The 24,941-nt window shown below is 41.5% G+C and overlaps 1 protein-coding gene across 12 annotated transcripts in view; it reads right to left on the reverse strand.

The window, feature by feature from the left end:
* Positions 1–24,941, reverse strand: part of USP6NL (USP6 N-terminal like) — a 240,383-nt gene that overhangs the window by 53,197 nt on the left and 162,245 nt on the right. For all 12 annotated transcript variants that reach the window (XM_075907624.2, XM_006130656.5, XM_075907816.2 and 9 more), the window contains one exon: positions 4,319–4,426. In XM_075907624.2, coding sequence (XP_075763739.2) covers positions 4,319–4,426 — 108 coding nt within the window. The remainder of the gene's footprint in view (positions 1–4,318; positions 4,427–24,941) is intronic.

Below are 24,941 nucleotides of genomic sequence, written 5' to 3' on the forward strand. Positions count from 1 at the left end.
TGGGTTCTGGTGCTAGTTGTGCTCCTCTTCTGTTTGCTGGGAGCCATCCTGTTTTCTGTTATAACAATGAGTGCCTGGGGTAGGGATGGGCAATGGGGATGGGGAAAATGTGTGTGTGGGGAGGGGGCGGATGTATCAGTGAAGGGAGAAGAAAATGGGCAGGGGCAGTGGAGAAGGGGGGTGGGATGGTGAATAGGATGGGATGGAGAATTGAGTGCTAGAAGCCCAGCATATGGAATTCCCTCAGTGGCAGCACCAACTAGGGCTCGCTCATTAAGTAGGCTCATTTAAATCCTGTGCTGATGAGCCCACCCCTCCTGCAGCCCACTGAGCCCAACCAGCTGCACCACATCAAGCCCCACTCCCTCTGCAGTTGGATTTCCCCGCTGAGTTGCCCTCCTCCCCCCAACATTCATGGTCCTCCTGCTGATCATGAGCCACCTTCCGAGTCTCATTTCCCCTGGACCTCAAATAACCCCAACGAGCTCCCTATGCATCCAGATTTTTCAAGACCCTTCATTGAGTCACTTGTACCCAGACTGCTCCACGCAGAACCCTCTCAAGCCACACCAAACCCCTCTACACTTGGATTTTGTTGGACTGAGCTTGCCTGACCACACCTTGCGGAGAGAGGCAGAGCCCTGGGGTTTTTCTGAAGCAGGCCCAACATATGCTATATCAATGTCAAGCGCAGCCTCACTGCCAAATCCTTGTCCAGATAATGGTAGGGTGTCTGCAGGGTGATCTCCCAACTCTATGCAGCCAGTGCTCTGTGCTCCCCACAATGCTGGAGCCTACGTATTTATTCAAAATAATATGTGCAGACTTTGTTTATTTTTATGAAGAATGTTTAGTTTTTTGGTGCAGAAATGTGGGCAGAAGCCCCAGTTGCTGCTCTGCCAATTTCCAAGATAGGGACATCTTTAAGGAACGTGACTGAGCAAGGTAGAAATTGATCTCATGGAGTGCATATGAACTGTACATAGAGGAAGAAGGCTGCGTCCTTTATAATCATGACTAATACAACCTTAAACTTGTTTGGCAAGTGCTGGAATCAATACTGTGAAGCATTTGGATTTTTCCATGAGCAAAAGGAAGAGTTTAGGGGACTTCTTGAAGCCCTCAGTCCTTCCCAAGTAGAATGCTAGTGCTCTTCTAACTAGGGATGTGAACGTGTAACCATTTACATGATTAACGGATGAGCCTGGGCCTCATCGGTTAACCCTAATGGTTACACACAGGCCCTCCTCCCCAACAAGCTGCCTCTGTATCAGAGGCAGGTGCCAGTGCATGTTGGAATCCAGCTTATAAACTGGCTCCCTGCACATGCCAGCTCCTGTAGAGCTGCCTCTGCCTTCCCCCATGCTGCTGTCTCCCACAGAGGCAGCAATGGGGGAATGGAGGGCAGGCAGAAGCCTGTATGTGCATGAATCCAGCTTCTGTGGTGCTGCCTTCCCCTCCCTTGCCCCTCCCCCCGCCACACACACACACACACACACACACACACACACACACACACACACACACACACAGGCAACAGGGCGGGGAGGAGGAAGGCCCTCTGATATCGAGGCAGCAGTGCAGGGGAGGTGGGGAAAGGGAGGCAGGAGCTGATGCTCATGGGGAGCCGTCTTAAAAGCCGGCTCCCCACGAGCACTGATTCCCATCTGGCCCCTGCATGTAAACGTGTAACCACTGTAAAATTTCAGTGGTTACACATCTACAAAAATAAACACATGTTAACATCCCTACTTCTAACATGTAGCATATGCAGAATTACCTCCCTGATGCCATGAATGTGAGGGAGGGGAGACAGGAAAGTGAGTCTATTGATTCATATGGAAAGCGGAGACAACTTTAGAGAGAAATTGGAAACGCAGCTTCAGAATTACTTTGTCTTTTAAAAAAGGTGCATTGTGGACGTGCCATCGGTGTTGCTATTTCTCCTATGTGGCTGGCTGAGGTATTGGAAATTAGAAATGCTGTCTTCGTGTGGACAGTTGAAAGAGTGCAAGTTACTATAGATTCAAAGAGAGTTCTAGTCAAAGCACTCAGAACAAGGTTAAGATCCCAGGCTAAAGTGAAGATTCCAATGCTCTTAAGGAATCTAGGTGTTAGCAGGTCAGCGAACACTGAGTATTCGTGGAATGACAGTGGAAAGCCATTTTTGCTATGAGATGTTGTGACATTATTGGATTGTGATATGAATATACACATTGTTGTTGCAACCACCATAATATGTTTGCATCAAAAGTTATTCTTAGGTCTAGGCTTACTTTCTATGTACAAAGTTCCCTCACCACTAATTTCAGTGACTAGCTTGTAAATTCTGTTAGATTTATAAATAGGTACTTTCATTCTTGTGAGAATTCAGGAGAACCTCAATTGTCCATATGTTATGTAAAATTACTACCTCCAATTCTCAGCAAAGATTTAACAACAGAGAGCTCTAATTCGTCTCAAAAGCCAAAGACTTAAAATATGTTTACAAGCAAAAAACAAAACAAAAAATCTACAGAAATGCACTTTACTCTATTAAAATATTGGCTAAGACATTATGCTAATTATAATAAACTAAATTATAGCTGTCAAAATAAATCAATAAAGCACACTCCACGATGCCTAATTTTATTTTTATTGTGCTTGTTCTCTTAAGTTCTCAAAATTCAGTAAATTCGATATTGTAGTAATTACCACAAACTAACAAAGATTTGGTGTAATCAACATTTGCAGAGTATTTTATATCTTCAGAGTGCTTTACAAAAATTAAATTAATTCATCTTGGTTATTCTTGAAGCTAGATTTTGTTACTTTGCTTCTGACCAAACATTCAGATACATGAAACTCCTCTGGAGTCAGACAACTTGCAATTATTGTTTTGTTTTTAAAACTTACAGCTAAATATTTTTATTTACTACTATACTTTCTTTTTAAAGAAATCTGTCTCCAGTTCTAAGAAAACATTGGGAAGCACTGTGAAAGTTTTACTAGATATGGGCAAGATGATGAGATTCAGTGCTCCAAGCTTACTTTCTGGCTAATGATTAGAATGTTTTTTCTACAAAGCAAAAATCAAACTTACAGGGTGTGTACAAACTTGGGCTGTGTAAAAATTAATAGGTTTGAAATGGCCTTTTGCATTAGTGGTTCAGCCACAGCATTACCTTAAACATGCTTTTTTCCTTTTGTTTTTGTAGTTTGAGAAGATAGGGTCTGGTTGAGACCAGTATTATCTTTTGATATATATGAACTTGCTCTCTCTCTCTCTCTCTTTTTTCCGTAACCTGGGAAATCAGATAAGTATGGAGTTGCTCTATTATGTCTCTTGCTTATCCTCATCGGCTCTGCATAACATTTCTTCAGGGTGAAATACCTTGTAATCTCTGTAATTTGTTAGTTTGTAGTATAAAAGTGTAGAGTCAATTAGAAATTATATATATAGTAATTAGGGGTGGGTATAACTGTATTCATAATTTGCTTATTAATATTTGTTTTATGGGAGTTAACATTACTAAATAAGGCTTTAGTGATAGACATGAATTAACATACTAAAACAGATAAAAGGGTTTAATAGGCACCAGGTTGTTGCCACTCGGACCTTGTGTTGAATGTCTGGGGTAAACATGCGTAGGCAATAAAGCAGATCCTATTACCCCATCCGCTCCTGGGTCGCCTATTTCTTCTCTAACACAGGCCTTTAAGGGTTCTTTTAGGCCTTGTCTGCACATGAAAATTAATCCAGACTAAAGCAGGGTGAATTTGAAATGGATGAACTATATTTCTTATTGTTTCGATGTTCTTATTTCAAATTAGCTTAATCCATTTCCAAAGTAAACTAAGGTAATTCAGAATAAGGATTAATTCTGAAATAAGTATGCACACATGTGGTAGCTCACTCCCCCAAAGTTCTGTTGGTTAATAAGAATAAAAAACAAATGAACAATACAAGGGGAAAAAGCCACACACAACACACACACCCCTAAAATTACTTTTTACACTGAATTAAAAGGGGGGCTAGTAAAAGATTCTGCTAAACAAAATGATGCTACTTTTGCAGTCATTTTTCTCAGTAGAACTGCACTTTAATTAGTTGACTGATGGAGAGAGGGAATCAGAAAAACTACATAAATTACAAAACCAAAAAATAAGTGGATAAAATGCTGAGCCTGCCTGGGTTTCTCTTTGGCTACACAGTTGAAAACACAGTTCAATACAATTTCAACTCCTTTTGCTACATTTCAAAAAATATAGGTTCAATATTGCCTAGTATCTAAGAGTGCATGATTGGTAATTCTAAAGGGAAATTTTGTAAACTTACATTATAAAAGTCTTTCATTTCTTCTTTCATTTTAGGGACATCGAGTAGTAAACACCAGACTTCACCTCTCAGCTGCAGTGGAATTCCTTTATAAATTCTCCTATGGAACTGTAAAAAGAAACAAAAAAGCAAAAAGAATACAAATGCAAGAGAGCCAGAAAGTCTTGAGCTGAGTGAGGGCCTTCCCTGCATCAAACATTAGCATCAAAAGAAAAAGGAAATAATAATTACAAGCAGCTCTGTAGTAATACTGCAAATATTTTGGCAGGTTCAGTCTGTCTGAAAAACATTGGTACAGGTTGAACCTCTTTAGGTTGGCCGCACCCATGGTCCAGCATGATTTTAGTTAGCTGGATGCCCGCTTATCAGAGGCGTGACCAAGTTTCCCCATGGTCCCATAAAATCATCTAAATGTTTTGTTAGTCTCAAAGGTGCTGCTAGACTATTCATTGTACGAATGTTAAATATCGGTTAATTGAAGAGTCGAGTAAACCTCATGACATTTTATTGGTTAGTCGACTCTTCTATAGTTCCCAGGGGTATTCACAGAGAGGCACTAGCTGTGAAAACTGAGACATCATTTTTGAGCTCCACTCTTCAAGAATGTGTGAAGTTTATAAATTATATAAAATCTCATCCTTTGAATTCCAGAATCTTTACTGCTTTGTGCAACGAATTAGGTAGTGAACATGAGCATCTCTTTTAACACTGTGAGGTTCGATGGCTGTCGAAAGGAAAAATTTCGAAACGACTCTTTGAAAAGAAGGATGAAGTTTTATTGTTCTTGGAGCAACACTCTCCATCCGCAAAAGATGTTATATTTACATTTAAAGACAGGTCTCATGAATTTGATTGGTCAACAATGGTGGCTTACTTATGTGACATTTTGTCTTTTAAATGATTTAAGTTTAAATTTACAAGGCACTAAAATTAATATTTTCAAAGTTCACGAAAAAGTTGAGATAATTAAAAAACTTCGTTTATGGGCACAGCGAGTTAACAAGAGAAACTAAGTCTTTTTGTACTTTAACTGAATTACAAGAAAGATATGCTGAAACTAATATCTCAGATGTGATTTCTGCAGCAATCCAAGAACACCTCTTGGGGCTAACATCAAGTTTAAATGAATATTTTCCTCCAATTGACGCCAGTAAAATGTGGATTAAGAACCCATTTACTGTTGACACCGAAAATGAAGAAATACTACAATTGAGTGCATCAGAAGTGGATTCATTAATTTAACTTTCCTGTGACTCTGCCTTAAAAGAGAACTTTGATAAACTCTCCTTGATTGATTTTTGGTTGAGCTGTAGAAATGAATATTCACATTTATTTGAGAAAGTCAAATTCCTAATGCCTTTCGTCATGACATATAAGTGTGAAACTAGTTTCTCATCTTTGGTTTTCTTCAAAAATAAATATAGAAACAGACTGAATGTTGAACCAGATTTGATGATAAAACTTTCTTCTTTTGCTCCTGACAAATTTGCTATGTGATGCAAAACAACATCACCCTTCCCATTAGTTCTCTTTTTAGTTATTTAAAAGTTATAAAGTGCACACAAATGACTTGTATTCAACTCATTCAATTATAAACAAACTTTATAACTGTTAAAATTCTACTGATTAAATTGTAATTGAGATTTGTGTTATGTACTGTTATTATTGTGGATAAATAATACACATTGAAAATGTATTCATTTTTCATTTCTTTTTCTTAATATGCATTTATATTTTTGGGCTGCAAAAAACAGTACTTAAAAAATGGGTCCCAACTAAAGTAAAAAGTTTGGGAAACCCTGGTCTAGCCAGCTTTCTATCCATCTTACAGTCCACTTATCCAATCCATATTCCCTTAACTTTCTGGCAAGAATATTGTGGGTGACCGTATCAAAAGTTTTGCGAAAGGTGGCACTGATGGGCTTTGGGAGGTCCAGAAACTTATTTGCATATTCATCATTTGCTTAATGAATATGCAAATATATGTTCCCAGTCCTCCAAAAGCTCGTGAATGGATTTATTGGTCCCCATCTCAAAAAGTTTGGGAACCCCTGAACTATACTATTACATTCCTAATTCATTAAGGTTTTCCAGTTACAGACTAACTCAGCTACCCCTCTGAAACTTACGGTCCCATAAAATTTGTTTACAGCCACCAATCTTGACTCTGTGTTTTGTGCTGTTATTTAGCTCTAATATACCTTTAAATGTCTTCTAAGAGCCCAGTAAGCAGTGGAAGTGTTGGTAATACTTAAGGTTGCCAGATGTCCGGTATTCTACCGGATAGTCTGGTATTTGCACTCTGTCTGCTAAAAAAAAAAACAGAAAATACCGCACACGTGCAATGTCCGGTATTTTCTGATTTTTCCAGCTGCGCACCGACAGAAACCTGGCGTGGGTGGGGGGGAGTGGCTGGGAGGCGGGGCCACAATCAGCACTAGGAGCCTACGATTGTGCAGAAGCCTGGTGGGGGTAGGAGGAGTGGCTGGGACTCTCGCCAGGCTTCTGCGCAATCACAGACTCCTAGCACCGATCACAGCCCCGCCTCCCAGCCTGGGAGTCCCAGCTTGGAGGCGGGACAGCGAATGCCGCTCTGGGAGCGTCAGAAGCCTAGCAGGGACGGGGGGAGCGGTTGGGACTCCCAGCCACTCTCCCTATCCCCACCAGGCTTCTGCACAATCACAGGCTCCCAGTGCGGATCGTGGCCCCGCCTTCCAGCCTGGGAGTCCCAGCTAGAAAGCGGGGCCACGATCACCACTCTGGGTGCCTCAGAAGCCTAGAAGCCTAGCAGGGGTGGGAGGAGTGGCTGGGAGGCAGCGTGCTATTGGCACTGGGAGTTCTCTACAATCATTTCAGCTGCAGGATAAAAAGGAGTTCTTCTAAATTCTTGTATAGCCTTAGCTTTAGAGGAATAGAAAACAATGAAAAAAGCATGCACATTTGCACAATTACTTCTAAGCCTCTTTACACAGAGATGGTGTAGAATAAAGACTGTTTATAATAAAGTTATGTATTAAACATAGCGTGTGTGTTTGTGGCAGTGGTGGTTTTTGTTTTGTTTTTTTTTGCTTGACACATTTTTAGCCTGCGTGTTCAGTATTTTTTGGGAGACCATCTGGCAACCCTAGTAATACTGCTAGACAAAACTGATCTCCCATGGTTTGGCAAAATTTCTAGTATGGCACCAGTTAAGTCCTAAGGGTGCCACTTTAGAGAACTTCAATCTGTAACTTATCAGAGAGGCCAAGGATTAGATACGGAGACTGAACTATCCTCTCACTCCTGAAAGAGGCTCTTCTACGTCACGGCATGCACAATGGCAGCAACAGTTGGAGAAACTTGCATTGCTGCTGCCTGTGCTCTACTTATTCTTGAGCAGAGAACTGAAGGGTGTCAGTCTGCCACAGTACAGAAGCACTAAGCTCTCAAACAAAATTATTTCCAAAGGAGTCCATGTGTAACTTGATGTGAAGTAAGTTAAAGTTTCTAAGGGGAGCGGGGATGACGACATAGCCCAGTAATATACAATTCTGAAAAAATCAGTAACACTGAAAACATGAGGCACAATTATTTTTGAACATTTCCTGTGGGGCTGTAACAGAGCCTGCACAACAATCAGGAGGTGTGAGCGCAGATCATGTGTGAAAACCAAAACAAGCTCTGATTTAATTCGAACAGCAGCAATCAGGTATGGGCAGGTCTGTCCAAATAGGAGGTGAGCCTGCTGCCATGGCTACACAGCTATTGTTACTCAAACCAGCTTTAATCTCTAGCTCTCTCCAGTATGCCTAAAGGAGCTGCAATCATGCCTCCTAACTGTAGTGCAGACTTATCCTGAGTTAATGGGTATGCAAGTATAAGACCACCACACCAGGAGAATACTATGTATCAGACTAACGGACTTCAGGTCAGGTATTTTGATAACTGTTACATTTGGACAGATTTAAGACAACTAATAAGTAATCAACATTTTTTTTCTGCTTAGCTGTGCATTATGACTTACAAATTGTATAAAAGTGCATTTTTAAAGGATTTAATGCTTTCGGTTACAGTGACAAATACTGTACGGTACACAGTCATTCCAATACATATTGTTAATGCTAGTTATAAGTATGCAATACAAATTAAATTCCCCATAGATACGTTGCTACACTAAGATGAGCAGAAAGAACTAGAAATGTGGGAGAAAGGCACAACGAAATACTTGTACATCTCCTTCCTATTACACAGCCCATCCAACAGCACTTAAAAGCAACCACGTTCTTCTGTTCTTTTTGGCATTGCCTCTAAAATGTGCTGCTGCACTCAAGCTACAGGAAACAACACTAAAATTATCATATACTGGCCAAGTCCAGTGTGAATCAGAAGATATAAAGATTGGATCAGTGGGGACTCATCCAATCTTCTGTTGGCCACAAGATTTCTGGCCCAGTGTAGAATCCTTTGAGGAAAGAAAAGGCGATAAAGAACACAAATGGTTGATATTCTGGAGCATTCCTCCCATTCCCAAAACAAGCTGAATATCTGTACCAATCATTCCTGGAAACAATGCTTTTAAATGATGGCATTTCTTGTACAACAGCTACAAAATACAGGTTGTATCTCCCTTAACCAGAAGTCCCTGGTCCGGCAACATCCGTGGTCCGGCATGGACTACAGATGTTCCTGGACCACAATGCCCAGGAGGAACAGGGAGGGCTGGCGGTGGGTCAGGAGCATGATAGGGGGCACCAGCAATCCAGTGTGTGTGGGGGGGAAAGAGGGAGAATGAGCAGCACAGCAGGGAATGGTGGCCCCAGCAGCGGCCATGGATCTCCAGCCCCAGCAGCGGCCAGGGAGTTCTGTCTCTGGCCACAGAGCTCCAGCTCTGGCCCTGGCTGCAGAGCCAAGCAGTTGCACAATTCCAGTTCTAGCCATGGTCTGGCAAATCCCCTCATTCAGGACCAGTCAGGTCCCAAGGGTGCTGGACCAGCAAGGTCCAACCTGTAGTATCCTTTTGCTGATATGATTAAGCAAGCACGTGCGCATCACCCACAGTAGATCTCAACAGCTCTGTAATAAGCAGAAATCCCTCTGAACTAACCATAGCTAGTTTGGTTAGCAATAGAAAGATCACTACTAGAACAGTAAACAATAGGTCAGTAGTTAATCAAATAATTCTCATGCTCTTATATCCAGTGCAATACATTTCTCATTCTCATACTCAAAGATATGAACCAGACCAATACATGACTAACATAAAAGTATATCTGAGTTTATGTAGTTTGAGTTTTTATATCACACACACACACACACACACACACACACACACACACACACACACACACACACACACACACACAGGAATATGAGGATATTGCAAATTTTTAAGAGTATAGATTTAATACAAATGGACTGGAAGTTAAGAATGAATCATATCTATTTACTTTCCTCTTCACAGACTCTTATGTAGCCTCACCGCTGTAGTACTTGTGCATCTAAAGATTCTGATGTTATTATAATCACAGAAAATATAGACTGACTCTTACTCTGCTACATTTCTTCTCACCCATTATCTCAGTGTATCATAACTGAAAGCATGAGACAGTACATAATAGCAGCATAATTTAAAAAAAGATTTTATGCAGTTTGGTAACTGGTTTTGTAGTGATTTCATATGGATAAAAACTTGACTATAAACCAAACTAGAGGTAATTCACTAATATATCTATTGGATTTTTATTATTAATTTAGCATATTTTGGAAGTCAAGACAGATTAAATGGAAAGTTACTGCATATACAAAGAAACAGATAAGAATTATGATTATAATCTAAGTAGCGGCTAAAAAACATCCCTCCCCCAAAGGGAGTTAAAAATCACAAATGATGGTAAACTAATATTAACTCAAATTTTCAGTGTTAAAAGGCTACTGAACAAGGTATGTGGGTAAACCTTAGGCTATTTGGGCAACAGAACCCCCTAACTTAAAGGCACATTATCAAATAATCCGAGCTTTAGGTTTAGGAATAGACAAGTGAAACCAGACCATTTGATTTTTTCCACCCATTTTAAAAAAATCAAAAGGATCAGATGCTCCCACAGAAAAACACAACATGTTAAAAAACACAGAATATTGGTGAAGTTAGAAGTTCCCAAAGATAGGGAAATGTATCACTTAATTGTCATCTCTACTATACAAGGCAAGATGTACACAATTTTCACCACTGCAAAACGAATATGCACATCAACCAGAACCAGTGCCAACTACAAAAAGCTTGCAGTCTCAGGCACAATCATGCACATGCAAGTTGTGTGTAGATTTTAGCACATGTATTTTCCTGCTATTATCCTTGTTAATCAGGTGATATATATTGCAGTACATGTGTACTCTGATAACTAGCATTTTTGCTGTTTCATAAGAATGCTGTTGCTTGTTTCTTCATCTATTTCCATCAGCTATTTTCTTAACCTATACATTGGAGAAAAATGTACTAGCAAATCTATATTCTAAAAACACACCTGGGGTTGGGAACAGGTGGGGAAAGGTCAGCAGGATACTGAGCATCTGTACTTAACGAAAGCTCCATAATCTATGCTTTATGATACTAACTTTTTGATGAATTCAAAACAAAACTGGATCATGTATGGAATAAGCGAAATAGCCAAAGGCCTGAGCACTGTATTATTAAACAAAATACCCTTTGATAATGAATAAAACTAAGGAAGGAGAGAGATTTGTTTCCAGGATCTAACAGCATGGGCACCTCTACCACCCTACGTGCTCACTCAGTCTGAAAGAACCAGCAACTAGGACAGCTCTCAGAAATCCTGACTTAAAGGTTGATAAAAGGGATGAGAGAACATTTGTGAAAGCAAAGTTAGAAGAATAGCCAGCACAAATAACCCGAACAAACAAGTGAAAGGTTCATAAAGCAGCAAATGATCTATGGAAAAAATACCGGGATCCACCACAACCACTCAAACTATAGGAAGATATTGATGTGAGCAAAGATTTTTAATTGATTTGAACAGAAGCTTTGTCTACATGCCATTCCAATACTACAATCTGCAAAATGATACCAGGCCTCATTTTAGTCTTTCCTGCAGGCCTTACAGACTCAGATAAATTAACTTTGCTCTCAAAACTACTGCTTGATTTAAACAGAGGAATATCCTCATTACTGAAAGATGTTACAAGAGTCTGACTAGACACACAACAGAACACTAGATTAAGGACTCCCATTGTCTGACATGTTTCACAGACAGAAAGCAGCTCAAAAGCTGCCACAAATAAGATCGATATCTCTTTTGAAGGGAGAAAATGTTTCATGACATAGGCTCAATTACACAGGCAATAAAAAGGGAAAGGAATGTGAAATATCTGTATAGGCGGCAAAAACAGAGCTGCACCATATCCAGCAAAACCAGGAGCTGTACATAACAGAAAACCTTGTCTTTGGAATAAGTCTTCAGCTACCAAAATGTTCGAGAATAGTCAAATGAAAAAACAAATGGAATATTAGCATATTTAAGTCCATTGCCAAAAGTTGTATATTGCTATTACCCTATATAAATAAAAAGGTTATATTTCCTGTACTAGAAATAGCTATTTTATATCATCATTTGACTTGCACAAACAGATTTTGTATTTTCTCCAGATTCAAGTATAAACAATACATGCAGTATTACAGTCCTTCAGAAATGTAGGAATATTCCTTAACAAAACAATCCCAATATCTGATTTAAAAGAAACTTTAGTGCTCGTTAAGTTTAGATATCTGTACGTCCTGTTGGCAACAGTTATCGGAAACATAATATCTGTCTGATAATATTTCTCCATAACAGAACTGCATTATGAAATTGGAATAGTACCATAGCATTAAGCATGATGAAAACATTATGGAGGCATTATATAAAAATTGTACATCAATATATTTTTAAAATGCAAGCTTTTACATCTGGCACACTCTGGAGCTCATCCTTACCCAATTTACTAATCTGGGTAAATTGTCAGCAACACTCAGATTTCAATGGAACTATGACAATTTACACCACCACTTCCTGCCCACTCCATGACTTCAGAGGGAGAGGAGATGCTGTAGAATTGAATCACAGAATCATAGAACTGGAAGGAACCTCAAGAGACCATCAAATCCAGTCCCCTGCACTCCTGGCAGGTCCAAGCACTCTCTCTAGACCAGGTGTCGGCAACCTATGGCATGCCGTAAGTGGCACACGTGCAGATTTTCACTGGCATGCAAGCCTCACTGCCAGATCTACACCAACCATGTATCCCGGAAAGCCCCACCAGACAATTCACCACTCGTGGGGAAGAAGTAACTGAGAAATTGCTCCATGCACTGCCATTACTTCTCATGCAGCACAGCATTCTCCCCCACCCCAGAGTATGCAGGCAATACCACTGGAGCTTTGCCAGCAGGTAGCTGGGCCGGTTTCTGGTGGTGCGCATTTTCCAGCCACTCTTCCTCCCATTTCCCCATTACTATGTGCCTTGTGGTCCCCTCCCTGCCCCCACGGGATTGCCTCTGGTGCATGGGGTCCCCAGTCTGGCCACACTGCCGACTCCTCCAGGTCGCTTGTTGGTACAGTTGTCACCACCACCACTGTCGGAGCGGGAGGAGAGGGGGCAATTCCAAGGTAAAACCCGACAGAGCCGCTCCCAGACATGCATACCTCGGAGCTGCTGGTGAGCAGAGAGGGCAGCATGGAGCCAAAGGTGGGGACTTGCACCAAAATGCTGCAGGTGCCCAAGGAGGCCTTTCACAGCAACAAATTGAAGCTGGTGGCCAAGAGCTAAGGCTCTCTGCTGACTGAGCTGCCACAGTGCAAACAAAGCCTCTGCCTGCATTGGGGGGTGGGTCATGCTGGTGCGCACCGGCCACATGGCCAAAGCCCTGGAAGACTACAGTGCCACCACCCAGCTAGCCTGCCTGCAGTCTGAGGAGTGCAGGATTGGTCAAGACCCTGGCGCACAGACTGCATGAGAAGGCAATGCCAATGGGAAAGGCAGGGCCAGTACGCAGGGGCAAAAAGCCAGGTAAGCGCCCCGTGTCATGTCCAGATCCCCTCACTTCATTGGTCCTGCCTAGAGCAGGGGGATGGACTTGATGACCTTCTGAGGTCTCTTCCAGCTCTATGGTTCTATGATCCTTACTTATTTGTGGTGGAGTTTTACAGCTCCATATATTAGACTGTTATTAGGGGTTCTGCAAAATTCTTTTGAGTTTAAAAGGGTTCCGTGGCCAAATAAAATTGAGAAACACTGAGCTAAATCTTTGATGAAAATATTGAACAGACCAGACGCAGAACTGATCCTTTAGGAACCCCACTTGTTATGTCCTTCCAGCATGACTGAACACTGACAACTACTTTCTGGGAATGGTTATCCAACCAATTATACACCCACCTTATAATAGCTCCATCAAGATCAGGAGTGAGCAAATACTGGTTGTAGGTCAGATCTGGTCTGTCAAGGTGAACTCCTGGCAGGCCACTGCCTCTGTATTTGCCTTCACAACCACAGGTACCAGTGATTGCAGCTCCCATTGGCTGTGGATCACTGTTCCCAGTCAATGGAAGTGATGAAAAGTGGTGTTAAGCAGAGGGGTCAACGTGAGTTGCGATCACCAGTACCTGCAGCCATGCAGGTAAATATAGCAGTGCAGTGCACCAAGTGCCAACACTGGTGAACTGCTGCCATGTTATTGCTCATCCCTGATGTAGGTTGAATTTCCCTAGTTTATTAATGAGAAGGTTAAGTGAGACTATCAAATGCCTTACTAAAAGTCTAGAGATATACCACATCCACCACTTTCCCCCTTCCACAAGGCTTGTTGCTATCAGAAAGCTATCAGACTGGTTTGACATAATTTGTTCTTAATCCCATGCAGTTACTTATCACCTTATCTTCTAGGTGTTTGTAAATTACAGTAAAACTCCAATAGTCCAGCATCTAACTGTTCGGCACTCCCGATACTCCGGCATCAAAATGACAAGCGTTCCTGACCAGCTGATTAAAAAGCCTGCCGCTTAGCACACGTGCTGGCTGTAACCAGATGTAGCATAAGGTTGAGGGGGGGCGGGAGGGGTCGTGGGACATGTGCTGGCAGTAACCAGACGGAGCATAAGGTTGGGGGGGTGGAGGGGAAGTGGGATCGTGTTACAGTATGGAGAAGAGTGTTTTGCTTCAGCGAAGGGGAAAAGGGAGGGAAGAGGTAGGGAGATTGTGTCCTGGCCAGCTGTTAAGCCGTGCAGCTGTACCGATTCTCTGGCAAATCTGATAATCTGGCACCACCTAGGTCCAAAAGGTGCCAGATTATTGGAAGTCTACTGTAATTCCTTAAATATTTGCTCTATTATTTTTCCTACTACTAGAGTTAATCTGACTGGTCTGTGATTCCCTAAATTGTTCTTATTTACCTTTTTCATAGATAAGCAGTATGTTTGCCCTTTTCTAGTCTTCTGGAACCTCTCCCCTGTCTTACATGACTTTTCAGAAATAATAGGTAAAGGCTCAGATATCTTCTCAGTCAGCACCTGAATATTCTAGGATGCATTTCATTAGGCCCTGGTGACTTAAAGACATCTAACTTGTCTTTAATTAATTTTAACTTGTTCTTTCTCTAGTTTAGCTTCTGAAGCTACCTCATTTCCACTGCCATTCACTATGTTAGGTGCCCGGCTGCCACCAACTTTCTGGCTGAAAACTGAAAGAAAAGTCATTAAGCACTTCTGCCATTTCCACATTTTCTGTAATTTTTTCCTCTTTATTGAGTAACAGGACTACCCTGCCCTTGATCTTCCTCTTGTACAATGTTTTCTTATTTCCCTTTATGTCTCTATCTAGTTTGAGCCTTGGCCTTTCCAATTTACACTCTTGTATTCTTTGTTTATATTCTTCCTTAGTAATTTGACCTAGTTTCCAGGTTATGTAAAACTTTTTTATTATTATTTTTCAGTCATTCAAGATCTCCAGGTTTAAGTTGGGATCCTTAAGTAATTCTTTCCAACTCTAAAGTGAAAATACAATGGCATGAATTAAAAGGAAAAGGAAAAGTTAAAAAACCAATCCATTTTGATTTTCCAAGATGATCTGATGATGATTTAGGGATCTGTTAATACAATTTAAGAATTCTGATAGTCATTATCAAGTTGTTCTTCTAAAATTTCTGTATCATAGAGACCCCTATGTATATGCCACCACCATTGCAGACAACATGCACAGCAAGTACACATAAGACTGAGGCCAATGGGGAGGATATAATTTTAATAATTATGTTTTCACTACATGATAATTATGCTAAGGAATATGCTGGAGATGGGAAACCAGCTCAGCCAAATTGATTTGCAGGGGATTGGTAGGTGAGACTGGAAAGTTCACAAGGAGCACAAAAATACAGATTTCAAGAAGAGAATAAGAAGAATTCAGAAGGGGAAGACTCAAAGACAAGTCACTGGAAGAATAAGCAGGAGAGGTGAAGGTGTTAGAGGTGTCCCCCAAAAGGGGGTTGTGAAGGCACACAAGGCTGTGTGACTCGTTCGGAAGGCTGAGTAGCCGCAAGGATTTTAAGACTGAGGCAGTGCATGAACCCGCACTTGGCCAAACAGGGGGCACTCATGGGAGGTGAGTGTCCACCCCCATTACAAACAGAGGAGAAATCTGGCAGCTTGGCACTGCTTTCAGGGACTATGCACTGAGCCACATGGGCTAAACTCAGTACAAGGTGCTAAATTGGGGATCTGTGCACCTTGTGTTGGTTAAAAGACCTGGTCCTATTTTAAACTCTAGAGGCTGAAAATGTGAGCATGCGGATCCCTCACAGCAATCCTGTGAGTGGCCACAAAAGGGGTGGTCAATAAGATATGTGAAAACAGCTGATTAGACAATTTACCTGACTGTATAATGCACAGCAGCCAATGAGACTTACAAACACACACACTCACAGGACCACTGAGAACATCTGAGACACATACAAAAACAAGACACTTCAAGCCATGTTGCAAGAACAAGTTCACATATCTAATTGGCTCAGGAAGGGAAATGAGGCAGCTAACAGAAAGCCTAGTTTCTAAAGTGAGAATTGTTGTTCTGGCTCCCAGTAGTCTGAGGGAGGCCACCAGCTGAAAAAGAATCAATTGTGGCAAGGATAAGAATCAAATCCTGAGATCCTAAAGGAATGTATTTCTATAATGGAGCCTTCATTAGGTATTCCATCTTTCATGGGTTTTCTAACAACAACAGACTGGAAGCATAAAAGCTCTGCACTATCTTATTCTGAAATCTCAGAGTGTGAAAAGTGATTCTTTTATTCAGGCTTTGGAGACTGAACATAAAGCAAGTGGAGATTTGACTATTGGACCCTGTATAAATTCTAAAATACATTTAAGCTACCTTTTCTCTGTAGTTTCTTCTTCCCCCTCCTGCTCCCTATTTGAATAGCTTCTCAACTAAATCTGAAGGCAGACAGTGGAAGGGAGACATACTCTTCCGTCAATATTCCAATGGGAAAACACTATGGCTACGTCTACACTGGCCCCTAATTCCGGAAAAGTCACGCAAAGCAGGTAAGTCAGAATAGGGAAATCCGCGGGGGATTTAAATATCCCCCGCGGATTTAAATAAACATGTCCGCCGCTTTTTTTCCGGCTTGGGGAAAAGCCGGAAAAAAAGCGGCGGACATGTTTATTTAAATCCGCGGGGGATATTTAAATCCCCCGCGGATTTCCTATTCTGACTTACCTGCTTTGCGTGACTTTTCCGGAATTAGGGGCCAGTGTAGACGTAGCCTATGTGGAATTTTATTTAATATTCCTGAAAGCTGTGACCACACTAAATCAGGAAAGCTTTAATATAAGTAGAGACAGATGGCTTTATATGCCACACTGTAAAATACAATTACGTGGTAGAAACACAAACTAGAAAAACTGGTGATAAGAACTAGGTAATTCCACAGAGAAATGGAGGAACTTTGCCATTCAGTAGACACCTTTTACACAGGCTGCTGCTTCTGGAGAAGAATAGAATTTAATTTTGACACGTAACAAACATGAAAAAGGCAAAAGGGTAGTCTATGCAGCTTCAGGAGACCATTTCACAGTCTGAAAGTGTAACCTGTTCTTGAAGAGGTTTCTGAATAGTTTGGAACCAATGAGCTTCATTATGAGATGTGACCACTGAGTTTCCTTCAAGATGGTTTTCAATAAGATACTTTTGACTACCTTTAGGTCACCAGGTCAAATCTGACCAAGGCTTGACATCTTAACCTTCAGATAGCTGTTTGGTCTCAATGCAGTTCCTAGTGATCCATTCAAACTATTACCTTTGTAAGCTGAGTGTATCACCAGAGAAATTAAGGACTGAATGAACTCCTTCCTCACTCCTATAGGTGCCCCTCTACTACACAGGTTAGGAACATGGGCAACACAGTGAGATAAAACATCACTCCAGTGTTTCATGTTGTATCTGGTTTTATGGCTCAAGAAAAAATTCCATGTGCAAGACTCCGCCTTACACCTTTCATAACCTCTGGAATACATCCTAAATCTGAAGAGGGAGATCTAGTTTAGCCTAAAAATTATTTCTCTCCCTCCCTTCTACCCACCCATCCACAGCACATGTGATGAATGCTTTTACATTAAATCCACCTGAAAAATTAAGAAGGAAAGAATTAAGGAAGCAGTTAGAGATATGAAAGTGTAATCATATACTAGGGATATGTTAAATACAGGTTAATTAACTAATCAACTAGTTGATGAATTTTCCATCGAATAGTCGATAAGCAGGGGAGCCATAGAAGAGCTAGCTCCTGGCCCCGGGAGCTAACCCTACTGCGGCTCTGCCTTTTAAGTGTATCAAGAACCCAGTGGCTCTTAATATATTTAAAACGTTGGTGCGCAGAAGGGGGACCCAGCGCAAGCCGGACCAGCTGATTCCTGGCTCGCACCAGGTCCCCCCTGCTGTGCTTTAGCCTTTTAAATGTATTAAGAGCCTGGTGCGAGCTAGGCCAGCTGATTCCCAGCTTGCGCTGGGTCCCTCCCACTGCGTTTCTGATTTTTAAACGCATTAAGAGTAGGCAGGCTCTTAATACATTTAAAAAGCAGAGTCTGGGACTGGGCATGAGCCGGGAATCAGCTGATTCCCGGCTCGTACCTGGCCCCTGCGCTCTGCAGAGACGGTGCTAGGGGGAACCGGCTTTTAAACCGGCTCCCCCCAGCACCAGCTCCCACTCCCCTTGATAGAGGAAGTGGCTAGTTGAGGGACTAATCGACTATTCGATTATTCGATAAGCAAAAGTTAATCGGATAGTTGACTAGTCACTTACATCCCTACCATGTACCTGGTTAACTGATGAGCCTAGGCAGCCCGCTCCCCCACACTGCTGGCTCTGTATCAGAAAAGTTTTCAAAATAAATCATTGTTTAAAAAGGTATACTGTGTACCTTCTACAAATGAAACCTACATATACCTCTGAGTTGTAAAGAATATGTATTAAGGTTGTGACAACTAACAAGCATGATTAAATAGAGTCTTCCTGACTAGTGATTTAAATCAATTTGACTTAAATCAAATCCACCTTGACGTGATCATTGTTTCAATCATACTCATTTTATAAACTTCAATATGACATTTCAGATAGCATCCATCACACCTGAGGTACGAATCTTCTCAATACTAATACCATTTTCACTGTTTTATTGGGAATTAGAAAGCGGGTGTTATTTTTAAAAAGCAAATTTCTGCCCACAAAAGTGCTGCTCAAGCTTTATTATCCACAATTAGTACTAATTCTGATCTAGTTACATTTATGCTGATGATTAAAAAAAAGAGGGGGCCACAGACAAAAACAATCAGCCAAACTCCTGCATTTAATCTCCAAAATAATTTACTTTTATTCAAAACTTAAAGGAACTCATACTTGAAAAAATTCCTCACCCATTTTTCTTACTAGTAACACTTTAGGTTAAATTCTATTTGAAATAAAGTTATTAGTGAGGTGTTATGTATTATTTTAGATACATATAAAATAAATACATTAAAATAATTCACATAAAACCACACACACACGCCACTCATCTGAGCAGGAGTGCTATTTACGCATCCCAGGAACCTGTAACCCACATGCACCCATCTCCCTCAAATGAAAATCGGGAGAGAAAAGTGACCCTGTGGACTTTTAAAAACACCATCAGTCTGAAACATCGTCAGTTTTTAAACAACCTAGCACAAGAGTTGAAAATGCTTTCAGCTGCAACAGAGCCCAACTGTGGTTTTACAACCACTTTTTCCTATTTTTAAAAAAGACGTGTGCAAGACAGAGGAGAAGACTATAGCAAAACAGTGAAACTGCATGAAGATCTGTCAAATGCCCAAAGGGTGCATCTTCACAGTCCAGTAAACTCAAGTGACCACACACCAAAATCCCTTGCTCAAGTGAAGCTAGTTGACCAATGAGGTATGGTGGTTTGAAGCACAAGAGACTCAGTCTCCAACTACTAATGCAGCACAGATGCAGTATCTTGAGTCACGCCAAATCAGTAGCAGTTAATCCATCACTCTATGAGGATAATAAACTCACTCTGTGTAACTACAGTGTCCAGTTGGGGTGCAGTAATTTGAGCATACTAACCCAAACTGCTGCAGTGACGAGAAGCCCAAAGTAAAACTGAAAAACAGTGAGAAATACTCTTATCCAATTTAAGGTACTGCTTATATTGGAACAGTAAGTAAAATGAACAGCAGACAGAAAGGAGCTGATTGTCACTTTAATCGAATTTACTCTTATATCTGAAGAGTTAAGGCTTGTTTACAGCGTGCTGCCTTTTTCTATTTCATTTTCAGTTATCCCTCATTAGTACAATGCCAATATGCTGAGGGCCACAATACTACAAAAATAGTTTAAATCCTTCAGAACAAAAAAGTCAGAAATATCGCAAGAGGTCATTCATTAGGTTTTGTATCTCTCTCTCTCTCTCTCTCATATTAATGTGAAGCCTAAAAGATATTAACTATTTCCCACTAGGTTCCCCCCTTCTTCTTCAAGAGATGTTAAAGGGATTAAAACAAGTCAAGAATTCAAAGGAATTAACAGAGCAACATTTTCTAAGAGTATCATCAAAATACTAAGATTTCCAGTCTGAACTGACAAAGGTGCTTCTTACCAAAGACACCATCTCACACACACAACTGGCACCAATACCACTTAAAGCTACTGTTGCTATAGTTACCAAGCAATACTTTTAAACTATGTCTCAAAGAAAACAGTTTAGTAAAACCTGCCATAATGGGCAATTTGTGTGCTGCTCTTTACAGAAATATTTATGGATTTTTTAAAAATAATGTTATAGGAAGGGAGCGAGGGCAGGAAACAATTGTAGGTACTCAGTATCCCTTCTGTCTCCTTCCAGAGAGGATGAAGGAGCAGCAAGCACACGTGACTTAGCATTTAATTGTGTAAACATCATTATCCCCATCTACAGCTGCAAAGTGGTGCTAAGAAAAGGGAAGTGACAGACTAAGGGTATATCCATGCAGCAGTTGGGAGGGTGCGTGTCTGAGTAGGTAGACAGACACTTGCTAACTCTGCTTGAGTAAGGATGCTAAAAGTAGCCACAGCAGCATAAGCAGCAGCTCAGGCTGGCCATATGCATACAAACTTGCACCCAACCACCTGAGTACACACACAAGTGGCTAGCCTGACTACCCATGCTGCTGCAGCCACGCTGCAATTTTAACACACCAGTGCAAGCACAGGTAGAAAAAGTCCATACACACTGCAAAGTACTCGGACAACTGCTGTGTAAATATACCTTGGAAGTGAACTCTCAGTAGAGCTATCATTTTTTATTTCCCCAAAAAGAGGACACTGCTAGAAGCTGGGGGGGAAGGGTGAAGCTGAGGAAGGGGGATGGGAAGGGGAAGAGTTGTACGTGTTGGAGTTGGTACCTGCAGCAGGGGAACTCACTGGAGGCATGGGTGGTGTTGCTCCCTGTCAAAGACAGGGAGAGTAGCATAAGCCCAGGTTGCAGGACAGCTGTTAGTGCCCCCTTGTGAGACCTCCCTCCCCTGATCTGAGTGGGTGATATCCAACAGCTGCAACCTGCCGTGGAAGGAATTAATTAGGCACAGATGAAGAGAAAAGGACCAACCGGGGCTCTCGCTGGGCCGCAGCTTGTCTGCTTTGCAAAAACTCAGATGCTATCTGTTATTTGAAAAATTTGCCTGGACAGAGAAAGGAAGCTCAGAAAGGAGGCAATGTCCGGGAAAACCTGGATATATTGTAGCCCTTGTGAAGGGCTGTGTACATTCGCTATTCCACCAGCAGCTTTGAGAAGAAACAGTGATTCAGAGAATAATAACTGTTTCCTTCCTGCTTTCTCCAGTGGGTTGTAACTTGCTATAGCCAGGAAAATGTGTAGGTTTCTTCTCCCTCGAAACTAGGAATGTAACCATTAAAAATCCTAGCAGTTATACGGTTAACTGTTTTGAGATCTACAGCGAGAAAGATGGTGAGAGGCGCCCCTATGGCTCCCAGGGAGCCGGATGCTGCCCCGCACTGTGGTCACTGCAGTATAAGGTGACTCCCTAGGAACCGGGCTGGCAGCCAGCTGCTGCCCGGCACTGCGGGCTTTTATACTGCAGGTTTTGCAGCGTGGGGCAGCAGCCAGCTCCCGCTTCCAGCTTCACTCCTCGGGAGCCAGCTGCACTGCGGGAGTTTATCTGTAATGGAAACTGATACGCTGATGCTTATTGGTTAACCAATCAAACTCTGACATCCTTACTTTAAACCCCAGCCTAATTCAGTTTGCTATTGCATGGAGGGGCACAGCCATACTTAAACTTCTGGCCTTTTTCCAGCCCCTGCTCACTTCACTTATAGTAAAGGAGGAGGAGGAAGCAGTGAGACTGCAAGGTCTGTGCGTTTCAGGAGAGACAGAATGAAGAACCAAGCAGGTCTGACACAGCCTCCTGGGGGTGCAGGTTCTATCTCCCCTATGTGGCTGTATAACTTCTGAGCAATATCTAACCCTAAGTGAACTACCCAAGATAGAGCTAGAAAAAAAGTCCAGGTTTCCTGACCCTCAGTCCAGCACCCTATTATTACACAACTGTCTGTCCACACTAGAAAGCCATTAAACACGTTTCCTCAACTCCCGTCCCCTTTCACCCCTCCTCTACCTACGGTACATCGATGACATCTTTATGATCTGGACGCATGGCCAAGAAACACTGGAGATATTCCACAGAGATTTCAACAACCTACACCCCACCATCAACCTCAGCCTGGACCATTCTACACGAGAGATCCACTTCCTGGACACCACCGTACAAATCAACAATGGAAAATTAGACACCACTCTCTACAGAAAACCCACCGACTCATACAGTTACCTACATGCATCCAGCTCCCATCCAGAACACACCACACGATCCATCGTCTATAGCCAAGCCCTTAGATACAACCGCATCTGCTCTAATCCCACTGACAGAGACCAGAAGCTTCAGGATCTCTACCAAGCATTTATAAATCTCAACTACCCACCCAGAGAAATAAAAAAGCAAATTGAAAGAGCCAGACGAATACCTAGAAACCATCTACTTCAAGACAGACCCAAGAAAACCAACAATAGAACACCACTTGTCATCCCCTACAACCCCCAACTTAAACCTGTCCAACACATTATCAATAAACTACAGCCTATATTGGAACAGGATACCATACTCAAAGAGGCTCTGGGAGACAGACCCATAGTCTCCTATAGACAACCACCTAACCTCAAGATGATTCTTACCAACCACCACAGGACATACCACACTAATACCAACCCTGGTACCTTCCCTTGCAACAAACCCCGTTGCCAGCTTTGTCCACATATTCATTCTGCTGATACCATTATTGGACCTAACCAAGTGAGTTATAAGATCAAGAACACATATTCCTGCGCATCCAGAAATATAATCTATGCTATCATGTGCCGAAAGTGTCCGTCTGCTATGTACATTGGACAAACATCTCAGACACTTCGCCAAAGGATTAATGCCCACAAAACAGATATCAGACAAGATCACAAAGAGAAAACAGTTTCTTGCCACTTTAACCAGAAAGGACACTCTCTAAATGACTTAGCCACCTGCATTCTGCTACAAAGACCTTTTACATCTGCACTTGAAAGGGAATCCTCTGAACTGTCATTCATGTTAAAATTTGACACTTGCCAACAAGGACTTAACAAGAATTTGAACTCTCTCACCCATTACCAAGACAGTTTCCCCAATTATCACCTGTAATACCATTAACTCACAAACATCCCACTCTCCCTACCTTTAATATCATCAATTCACAGACACTTACCTTCCTTCCTTCCTTCCTTCCTCCCCCCCCCCCCCCGCATCCCCCTTCTGTTCTGCAATGTGATTTGTCCTTTTCATATTTGTTCATTTTTTTAATTATATCCTTTGGTATATATGGTTGTGACTACTTTCTTCCACTATTTGATCTGAGGAAGTGGGTCTGGCCCACGAAAGCTCATCATCTAACAAACCATCTTGTTAGTCTTTAAAGTGCTACATTGTCCTGCATTTTGCTTCAACTACCCCAGACTAACACGGCTACATTTCTATCACTATTAAACACAGAAATATAGATACCAGACTACATTTATGTATATATTTTCTTTCGTTGTGAAAGCCCACTTGTGGTCATTAAAAATCCCACTGCCATCTTCAAGACAATGAAGTTAACCTCTGGCTGAATCCTGAGTTAAATATCAAATGGCTATTTATACCTACTGAAATTTCAGTTGAGCAATGATTTTCTTTACTTTCTGTCCTGATCTGTTGTGTGGCATTACTATGCACTTTTAAATAGCTACTGGCAGTATTTCAGGGATGACCTTTGTCAAATTGAGTAAAAGCAGTGTACCAACATGTAAGGGTCACCCTCCTAAAATAGCTATCATTGGTATCATAAGGAAGGATGCATAGTAACATGAAACCAAACACAAGGAAAATTTAAATAAGCTGTACGTGGATGTAGATTTTCATTATTTGTTATACATAGAAGGACCAATTCACAGCAGGATCTTTAAAGCATCTTCACAGTGTTCAGGATTGATTTGTTGAACATGTAATTAGATATCACATTTTACAACTAGTCAGGTTCCTTGAGCAGGAATCCAGTACAATTTTCATTGTATAAGTAGCAGAGGCTCTCTTAGCCCATCCACCAAACCCGTGGCTACAAAAGGAGGCTGTTTGTCTACATAGCTGCTTGCTTGACATCATATAAAGCATTAAAAAAGGATTCTAAATGAAAAGCCAGAAGATTCCAGTGTGAGTATACACCACCCGTATCTCAACAGTTTGATTACAAATTTCAACACTGACCACCGCAATAATATTTAGCATAAAAACAGGCACAAAATCCAGACATAAATTTGAGACTCAAAACAAAATTTTCCTAGAGTTCTTATGTTCTAGTCTGGACTTTTGGATTGGGCCTCTTCCTGCATAACTTTATAAAGAAGGAAGTTACTCACCCTGTACAGTAACAACTGTTCTTTGAGGTGTGTCTCCCCATGGGTGCTCCATTGTTGGTGACAGGACATCCCGGAGCCACAGAGCG

Source organism: Pelodiscus sinensis, chromosome 1 (assembly GCF_052426305.1).
Source record: "Pelodiscus sinensis isolate ZL-2025 chromosome 1, ASM5242630v1, whole genome shotgun sequence".
NCBI classification, from domain to species: Eukaryota; Metazoa; Chordata; order Testudines; family Trionychidae; genus Pelodiscus; species Pelodiscus sinensis.